Genomic DNA, 10,757 nt, shown 5'->3' with positions numbered 1-10,757 from the left:
CTTAAAAAAAAAAAAAAAAAAAGAACTTGTTTCATGGGCACACTTAGCATGGGCTGCATTCACTCAACTTCATAGCTGGTTTCCATGACTGAGCACATGCTGCTTCTAACAGCAGTTTTATGATAGACAATGTATTTAATAGGAGGGAGGGTGGTTTCCCCCATGCTAATCAGGAGGAAAGCCTTGTCTTATATTTGAGTAAATATGATATTTATTACTGGTCAGACTATTATGCAGGGCTTGCAGCAGCACACTTTTACAATGGAAGAAGAAATTGAACAGAACCTGATCAGAAATGGGGAAATCTTATTGCTACCACAACATAAAAATCAATATAAATCAGTTCCACTGTTACAGGAGGCATATATTCCTTCAATCTACACAAAAGAAACATCATTGGTACATCATGCTGTCAGAGCTGAAAGTTGTGGAAGTATGGACAGTAACTACAGGCATGCTAAGCCTGGTGGCATGAATAGTAAAAATTAGCCTGGCAAGCTGAAATCCAGAAAGCTGCTCTGAGCACAATGAAAACAGTGAACTGAGTAAAGCAGATAACACTGCAAACACCAGTCATACCACATTTCTCCATAGTGTTTGTCCTCAAATCATTTCTGTTTCTCTCTGTATACCCTGTAATAGGCTCACATATTAAGGACAGTGTTAAATTCTACTTATTTTTAGAAACCACCTAGATACTTCTCTGAAGCAGTGGAGCTAAGTTAATATTACAAAATGTAAGGTAAGAATAACAGGGCGTTACTTCAACAATACCGCCCTAGCCAGACATTCAATCAGCACCGTTAATCCCAGCCTTGCTTATGTCTGGAGCAGCACAAAAGGAAGGCCCCTGTGAATGCCACCTAAAGCAATTGCTGAGGATTTAGATTACAGGTCCTGTTCCAAAACAAAATCCAAAAGATGCCCATCTGCTTGAACAGCACGTCAGGTTTCTGCACAAACACACACACAAATGTTCATACATGCTATTTTGGGGGCAACCTCCTGCCAAAGGTATCATAATTAGCTACAGGTCACACAGGAAATTAGCTTTTAATCTTTTTCTGTTCAGTTTTTTTGTTTTGTTAAAACTAAAAAACACAAACCAAATGTCTTCAGCCATTCATGCAGTCATCCTGCTGATTAAAACTGAGCATGCAGGCCTATTGCTTGTATATTATGACACAAAGACAGACATTCTGGTCCTACTTCCTCGTCCACAGTCACACACAGGAAGACATCATACTCTTTTCGTACCAGGATGGAACATACTACCATTGTTGCTTATACAGGGCTCATCTGTCGCTAACATTTCACTATCACATTACTTACATTCACATTTTGGATGGTTTCTATCATGTAATCAATGTACTATGCACACAACTCTACTCAGTAATCACTTCCTCAAGACATGAAGGTTACAATCAGACCCATTCAAGGCCGTTCCTACAAGGTCTCTTTCACACTTTGGTTCCAAAACACCTCTATTTTCCACATCACTACAATCCATGTGCACACAACTCTCCAGCTTCCACCAAGTTTATGTTTACCTCCAAAGAAGAAAGAGTTGATAAGGGCAACTGGGTAAAAGCTTGCTCATCTTGCTCAATGCTCATCTTAATAAAAGGGAAAGAAAAGAACAAGGACCCTAAATGGTACCAGAAAAAAAGAAGAGAGATTCCTGTAGGTGGTGCTAAACACAAGTACGGGTAGCAACAAACCTCTGCAATCACACAGTTGTCTTGAAGACTTGTTTAGAAAGTAGCAACAAAGTATTTACACAGAGGAATCAAGGACTACTCCCAATAGAAAAGAGTGTCTACTCCAACTGCCAGGTCACAAAGATCCAAATAAGCTTAGTGTTTCTTTTCTTAACCCAGGGGATGTGTTTCTTATGAAACTGAAGTGATTAGAGTTCTGTGTGTGGAAACAAAGCTTTCTAGTTGCATTTTCCTTAAAACAGGAACTGCCCTCTGAAGCTCTCACCAGTTTCAGCTGCAGCATATGTGATAGGAGCCCTCAGCCCCATCACTGAATCAAAGTGCAAATTCTTCCAGCTTGAAGCCATCCTTTACCATCTCTCAGAACACACAACTTAGTACATTTAACCACAAGGGGGTGCTACAGAACAATACAAAGCACTACCCTCTACCCCCAAATCCAGTGATGTTCCCAGATCCTACTAGCACATTTTCAGGTCCAAAATGGATTGTCCTTACTCTTCCTAAAGAACACTAGAAACTTACAGATTTAAAAACAACAACAAAAAAAAGCAGCAGCACAACCTGCCCTGCCACATCAACTGAAACACATTTTCCAAGAGCACAGGTTGGACACCCACCCACCTCAGAATCCAATCGTGGAAATAAAATTATTTGGGAAGCAGTTGAGTTCTATTATGTCCCTTGTGCACAATCTTATTATCATAACCCTTGTTCTTGTTTGCCATTCCCCACTCCTTTTCTTATGTTCTACCCGGTGCATGCACTAATCAGTCCAAGGCACAATTTGCCTTTATTTTTAAATGCCCTGAAGGGCATATAAAGGTTAACAGAGACTGAAAGTGATAGGGCTATTACTAGGGTAACCATATGTCCCAATTTGGCCAGTCCCAGATTTCACAGGCTAGTGCCAGCCAGCTGGTGAAAACTGAAACAAAAGTGCTGGAATCACATGGATGTGGGATGCAATCCAGCAGAGAGGCAGAACAGCATAGTGCACCAGGCAGGTAGACGATCACTGCTGCTGTAAGGGACCAAGGTGGGTGGACTGGAGTAGGCGCCACCCTGCCCACATGTGCCTAGCCCGGCTCTTCCTGAGCAGCAGCTGAAGGCAGGGGGCAGGTAGGGCTCGGCACCACTCCAGTCCACCCATCTTACTCCCTCACAGAAAAAGTGGTGCCTGCCCGCCTGTCAGCCTGTCGAACCATGCCTCTCTGCCTCTCTGCTGGACTGCACCCCACATCCCTATCCACCTGCCTCTGCCTGCAGCAGTGCCACTGACTGGGGAGGGGGGGAGAGACTGGTCAGTGTCCCAGATTTCCTTGAAAATAATATGGTCAACCTAACTATTACTATCCACAACCAGCATACAAAAGGTAGTTGTATAGTAATCCCTCTTCCCGTTTCCCAAGCATTAAATTAGGCTTCTGCCATTCCACATCTCACCACTGCTCAAGGTAGGCTTCAAAGCAAAGAAGATCACCAATACATATTACAGCCATAAACATGCCATTTCAAGAAGATATATCTGAGCACATTTTGGAAGAGGCCAGTGCTCAATATTCCATACCTATTAGTGCATATGAGAGGAACTTGTTCACAGACGTCAGGGCTAACCCAGTAATGGGACCTGTAGTGTCCTCAGACCGGATGACCTCCAGAAAGGGTCGGAGAAAGACATTGGGCTCAATTTCTGTAAGCTCTGTAATAAAACAAACAAAAGTCATCATTAGAGATCTAGTTCACCAACTGCCAGGATACATAAGTAAAAAGCAGTTCTTGTGAATCAAAACCAGTGATTAACAATAAGATTGCCAAGTCTGTGGAACCCTGATGTACAAGCTCTGGCCATCTCTTCTTTGATTGGCAGCATGTTTTGCACGTGTAATATTATCTAGCACGCCACTGGAGTTTACAAATCACATTAAGTGCTCACATTGCCAATATGCTCATTACATTATAGTCTCATTCATTAGCTTTCATTTAATTTTCCTCTAAGAATCTGCCTCAGCTTAGTCTCCAAGGAAGCCCTGCAAATTCATTATTTATTTCAGAAGACCAGTGGAAATGTGGAGGCGTTTCTCTGAAAAAGAGGAATATGGCAGAGCAAGGAAGGGTTTATGAAGCTCCTTAATTCTTATGCAAATGTACTGATCTTCCAAACAGCCTTCTGGAGCCTCCTGAATGAGCTCCCATTGTAAAAGCACTATGTAAACACCACAGAGCTGCTGCTCCTTAGATTAATGCTTTAATTAATTGGCAGATATTGCAGCATTTTCCTAGGATGCCTATAAATGAGATCATGTTTGCTGTATTGAAGCAGGATCATTTTCTCCCATATCCCCACAATATCCACTCTTTGTATACAGCATACCCATCCACATGTATAGTGCAAACACATGGACAGTTTTGGTGGTAAGTCTGAAGTATTTGTATTGAAGCTCAGGTTCTAGACAACCTTCATTCTGTTGAGCAAAACAAAAACTGAGCCAAACAATTTAAAAAGCCTCCTAACTTAAGGGGAAAATAGGGTATTTTTCATTTTTGCTTGCTGGAGAGACTGACAGATGCACAGATCATTTTAAAAAAAAAAAACTTGCAAATTTTTTACAATAATCAGTGCTAACAGAGAAAAGTAGATAAAACCAAACTGCAGACCAAAATTATGAGGATAGTATATAAGTAAGGAGAGAAGCAAGGAACTAGGGAAAAATTTATACACCTAAACAAAACAGAATCAACCATACAGATCAAGGTACTACATACAGTATGAAGTGCTGGAAGAAAAGCCATAAAAGCCAAGGGGGAACACCAGACTATTGGGATTGGTGACAAGGATGATCAGGGCACCAGAATTTAATTCAGATTAACAAACTGAAAGTAAGGCCCCAGCAACACCACACACCACTTCTCCTCCCCATCAAAATACAGAGACTTGACTTAAAATTCCTGTACTTTCCAAAACCTCCTTTTTACATTTAGTGAAAGTTAACACAACTAATGGCTCAGCATCCCATGAACACTGGCGCTCACCTTCCTGCTGATCTGGTATTTTACACATTTGTAATATGAGCTTCTTCAGAAAGAAGATATATCTCTGCAGCCTGAGACAAAGTCTCAGTTTTTATCCTGGCAAGATTTCTGTATAGCTTTTCTTCAAGGAAACTGACAGTATGACAAATGAGCAAGATCTAATATAACCACAACTCAAACATAAAGATCAGAAACCAATACGGCTCTACGTGTGCTAATGTAATAGTGAAAATTAATATATATAAATGTGTGTGTGCATGTATTAATACAGTGTGTGTGCATGTGCATCTGTGCACACGCACACATGCTCACATACTTTAAAAAGCAATACAAATCCATGTAAGCCATTACAAAGTGAAACTGAAGTAACTTTTAATTACATTTTAATCTATTGCCTGCGATAAATATAATTACAAAGGAAACTAACTATGGAGACTGTTAACTGCATGTACTGTCTTTTATCTTTAGGCCACCAGTTCAAATCAGGCCAGTACAACTAAAGATGAAGAGCAGTTAAAAGGAACGTGATGATTCAACTTTTTGGCCCAAGGACAACTCCCCCAGCTTGTCAGATAATATTCTGGTATGACATTACAACTGTGTCGCCTCTCACTAACTCATGGAAATGCAGAGATCATAAGACATGCTTTCTTCAATGTTTATTTAAGCTTGTTTAATAGAGCACTTATCCATAGCTATAGGCACTTGCACGTTGTGTGAGAGAAGAAATATTCAGAGATTTTACCATTGTCCCCAAAGCTGATCCAATCTATCAAAGTAGTCAAGCATTTTAAGCAATCCATTGTATATACCTGCCAAACCACCTAGTCTTCTTTCAACCCACTCCCTCAAGATCCTTGAAAGACAGATGAGCCCGCCTTTGACTGTTAATCAACGTAGGCGTTATCAGCTATATGTGTATTAAGAGCTCCAGCCTGAGGATCTTCACAGGAATAATCCTCTGCTACTTCTTTCAAACCAGGGACTGACCACTTAAAATGTTGTTTTCATAAATCCCACAGTATGACACTGAAGAAAAGCTGGTGTCTTAGGAAGCTAGGTTCCATACCACTTAAGCCTCATACCTTTAGTCTTTTCCAACAGAGATAACAATATTATTCCTGTCCATTTCAAGAGATGCTCAGGACTTGACCAACCCCAGACCAAGAACCTGAATACACAGGCACCACCTCAGGACTTATATAAATCTCTGCCATTTTCCCCATACCTCTCAAGCATCCTCAACATTACTTGAACTGAGCTTTAGTCAGAGATCGATTCAACTATAACAAAACAAGATAAAGAATGGTAGTATTCAACATACCGATGATGCACCACAGTCCATTCTAATATTATAAAATCCTTAGTGTCTGGTTGTAACGCTTTATTCACACTCTGATTGGTTGTCTGAAACAGCCAATCAGAGTGCTCCAACAGCATTCCAGACAGGGGGCGGCAGCATGGCAGCAGGGATGGAGCAGGGTGGGGCCAGGCCAGCGCTGCTGGCCTCACTCTGCCCCCCTGCCCTGTGCCCTGCAGGCAGCAACAGCATGGGGTGCTGGCTGAGGGGGACAGAGGGGATGGCAGGGCAAGCTTCCCCTTCCACCCTGTTCCTGGAAGGCGGTGGCAGCACAGTGTGGTGGGTGGCAGCTTTCTGTGCCCCCCCCACATTTCTGACAGGCAGTTGGCTAGGCTCTCTATAAAGAGGTCTAGTATACCTTCCCAGTCTAAATAGGAAAAACGAGTGGACAGAACCACAATGTGCTTGAACAGTGGTATCCAACTCCGCTGGGCCCACAGACTGGCTGAGTGGCAATGGGCCAATCTACGCGCTGGATCCAGAGTACATCATCTGACCGGCAGGACTGGATTTTGGTGATAGCTTTGTTAACTGCTGCAGTTCCTGGAGCTACAGCACCTGCCACTCCTCCCAGCACCAATTTTTCAGCCCCATGCTACCACCACCTGCATAATGCTACCACCACCTGCATAGCTCCATAATCCAGATCCAGCTCATGAGGCTCTCCATGGGTCTGGAATTTGACACCAGGACACACAGAGGAAGCATTAATTGCAGCAGCTTCCAGAGCCATGTCAACTGAATGCTACCACCATACATGATACCACCAAATTTCTGGACCCATAGGGAACCCTACAGGCCAGATGATGTGGTTCCTTTCAGCCCACGGGCTGTATTTTGGTCATCCCCATGCTAGAACATATTACAAGGGTATCATATTATATAGGGTCTTTATCACCCAGTTGGTATCTGAGCTACATGTGTCATCTTCAATTAGGGGGAAAAAAGTGTCTTTTTACTGCTAGTTAAAACCCTTACAAGGACAAGGTAATTTGTAATATGATGCAGTTAAAGACTAGGATCCCCCAAAGTCAAAACTATGGCCATTAAGCTGAAAAACCCTGGTCCTTCAGTTTATACTTTTAGATCCAGAAGACCCTCACAAACAAGAAAAGCAGTTACATTCACATGATAATACCCGTGGACGGAGGATACAGACCCTTGGAGATGTCTTTGAAAGCACAATTGTTTGTAAGCAACCACATCCCTTCCTCCTAGGGACACTGTAGTGCCATTGTAGCCTTGATGGTCCAAGAAATATGCAAGAAGTAAGATTTGAGAGGCAACACCTTTATTGGACCAAGTGTATAGATGGGAGAGATATTAGCCATGATTTTGGGCATATGATGCCCTTCCTCAGGTCCAGTTCAGGACAGCAGACATTCCCAACAATGCCATAGAATCAATAGCAGTACAGGCAGCCAACAGATGAAAGGAGGCAGTGTTATCACCTTTTATAATAAAGGTTTCCCCTAGCGTGGTCTGCAAGGTCATGATAAGTGGTCCAAAGATCACCCTGGGACTCCCACAATCACTTTTCAATGAAAGGCTTGATAAGAATACATGGTAAAAAGGCTTGTGCATTAACAGGGCTCCCCTAGTTCAAAGAAACTGGTAATCACTTGTTTCAAGCAGTTCTTCAGATGACTAAATAAAATATGTAAGGTCTGAAATTTAGACTTACTGTATTTATTCAAATCTAAGACAAGATTTTTTCTCCATCCAGCGGGGGTGGGGGGGTGGAGAAGAAGGTTCTTGTTAGGCCAGGCAAGCAGCTGCTGCAGCTCCAGACAGGACCAGGGTGGCTCATGTAGCTGATAGGCGGGTACACTGAGTGAGGGTGATGTGGGAGAAAGGGGCATGTGGTGCTGAGGAGAGACAGTGCCAGAGCAGCTGCAGAAGGTAAATGGTGGGGATGGGGGGAGAGCAGGCACAAATGGCGGGAGAGACAGCACAAGGTAGGGACAGGACAGACAGCAGGGGGCAGGCATGGGGGTGGGGCAGGTGGCAAGGATTATGGGGCAGGCTGCTTGCTCCCCAGATGCTGCTTTCCTTGTGGTGGGGGTGGGGAAGAGGAGGCTAAATTTAAGGAGGACCCTCAAACAACTGATTCTAGACAGGGAAAATTAATTTCCCATGTCTATAATCTAATAACTGGGGGGGGGTGTCTTAAATTCAAAGTCATCTTGGATTTGGGTAAATATGATAAAAAACCTAATGGTCAGACCATTGTTAAAAACATCATGGAAAATGTGTATGTTCACATGGCTCAACTCTTTCTTTGCTGGGGTCAGACATCACATAACTTTCCAGCGAGGTAGTCATCACTAGCCAGGGGCTTACAAATGTTGATGAGAAGCCTCTCCCAGTACACTTCTCAGGAAAAGACGCTTTCCAGTGCACAGGCTCTCAAACACTAGAGGCTCCTCTGTGTCGGCACCTGATTTTACACGTGCACCAGAAGCTACAATATCCCCTGTGTATATGCGTGTACACACAGAGGGTGCATCTATACGAGATGCTACTGCACAGTCATTACTGCATGTTTATTTAGTAGTTGTATTAGCAAGTACTAAATAAATGCGCAGTAACTGGTGTTACTGCACAGCAGCCCCAGTGAACATATCTGAAATGACACTACTGCACAGTCGCCTAATAATACTGCACAGTAGCATATTAGCACTGTCCATGCTGTGACACGCTACTGCGCAGTATTTTTCGGCTACTGCCCAATCAGCGTCTCATGTAGACACGCCTCCCCACACACAAAATAGCATGCAAGGAGAAAGCAAGATCAAAAGATCATCAATGCCTCCCCACCATTTAAGTGCTCTTTCTGTTCAAACTGCTCAAAATGGGGGAAACTATAGTGAACTGGTTTCTAATGATTCATGGAGGGTTTGGGTTTCTTTGGGAAACAGCTTCAGGATACCTCCCCCTCTTCTTCAACAGAAAGTTTGGGAGTTCCTCTAACACAATTACGAGAAAGCAAAACACCAATCATAACAACACAGAGTTAAGCTTCAATGATCCAAAACAGTGCATGGGGGCTAAAGAAGTGGAAAGGAAATGTCCTTAATCATTTCAGCAATATATTAGGAAACCAGCTCTTCTGGATTGGCTATATTAGCACAAAAGTAATTCCTATGATCATTGCTGTTTCACATCTAGGTTATCTGGGCTGCAGTTGCTGATATCCAGATCCACTTACAGATTAAGGTACCTAAATCCCATTGACTTCAAATAGGAATTAGTCACCTAAATCTTTCTGTGAATATGGGCCACAGGCCTTTGAATTGTAAGCTGTGTTTTTACAGGGCTATTGCCTACTACCCACTCTCTGCAGCAGCCACAGAACTAAGGATACTTATTCTTTGCTGAAAACTGAAATAAAAGCACTTTAATCTCTTTGACTAGAAAAACTAGGAACTACCGCCACCACCACACAACAACTAATCAAGATACGACTGTCCCAGCAGCGATCCTACTCAGCTGCACCCAAAGCCAAGCTGGTAGAAACTGCACCTTAGCAAACAAGGTACATATTATGCTGCTCATTCCCCTTTACTTTTGGTGCATGAGATTGGATCCCTCTCTGAAGAGATTTTGTTGCTGATATGCTGTTCGCACATTCCTCATCTAAAATGCTCACATAAGCTGCTTTCCCTGGTAGTTAAACACTTCACTCCTGAGTGACTCTTATCAGGGTCGGCTATGCGTTCCGAATCAGATTAAATGAATGAGAAAAAATTGTTTATGACAAGTTATTTCAACATCATTTGTCCCCAGGACAGGCAACTGCAACTCAAACCACATGACCTGGCCTCCTCTTATGCGGCAGCTGTTGCCCTTTGACACCCAGTCTTAGGGAAGACTGTTTAAACATTATTACATACATCTCACTGTAACACACACCAACCAATTCAGGGAGCAATGTTTCACGCATATGATACACCTTTCCCAATTAAGTACTGAATGACATTCAAACAAACCTTCCACTTCCTTATTTAACTGAGCAACAGATAAAAGCAATATTTGGGACACATACAAAAATCCGTGTCAAAGAAAAGCATTGCCAGGCTCTCCTATGAAAGCTATTTTAATGGAATGTTTTTTTTTCCTTCAGCTAACCCTCAATATTTCAGCCACATTCATACAGGCAGCTTTCCTTCTACCTTCATACTACACCAGCACAGTGCAGACTCAATTCTGTCCTCTCTTGAAATGGTGAGGCATTGCTAGAGGCACATCACTCCCACAGCAAGGTAAAATATCACAACAAATAGGATGCTTTTAAAAGAGTCTATTTTATTTGGAAGCAGAGATTTTTTTATGAATTGTCTGTAATATTTTCTCAACTTTTCAAACACATTACTTATTCTTAAACCCATATAATGTGCAATGACAAACTCAACCAGAGAGACATGCAACATGATAATCATATACAAGCATGGAGTCCTTAAAAAATGGTCTGCTGGTTAAATTAGAGATTACTGTAGCAGAACCAGAGTATCTTACTCCACTTTAAAATATTCTGCAAAATGTGGATTAGTTTCTGAAGCCAATGATCAGAGCCAAAGAGGTTTTTAAAAAAATTTACAATTTATGAAACAAAGTAAATAAATATTAGTATTACAGAATCA

General features: G+C 42.3%; 1 protein-coding gene across 4 annotated transcripts in view; it reads right to left on the bottom strand.

Moving 5' to 3' along the window:
• The window catches only part of GBF1 (golgi brefeldin A resistant guanine nucleotide exchange factor 1), a 186,810-nt gene that overhangs the window by 74,676 nt on the left and 101,377 nt on the right, over nt 1-10,757 (bottom strand). For all 4 annotated transcript variants that reach the window (XM_019502493.1, XM_019502494.1, XM_019502495.1 and 1 more), the window contains exon 4: nt 3,292-3,423. In XM_019502493.1, coding sequence (XP_019358038.1) covers nt 3,292-3,423 — 132 coding nt within the window. The remainder of the gene's footprint in view (nt 1-3,291; nt 3,424-10,757) is intronic.

Source organism: Gavialis gangeticus, unplaced genomic scaffold (assembly GCF_001723915.1).
Source record: "Gavialis gangeticus isolate Ggan-Ray unplaced genomic scaffold, GavGan_comp1, whole genome shotgun sequence".
NCBI classification, from domain to species: domain Eukaryota; kingdom Metazoa; phylum Chordata; order Crocodylia; family Gavialidae; genus Gavialis; species Gavialis gangeticus.
Note: the sequence above shows the minus strand (reverse complement) of the source record. Positions and strands in the feature narration are given on the sequence as shown.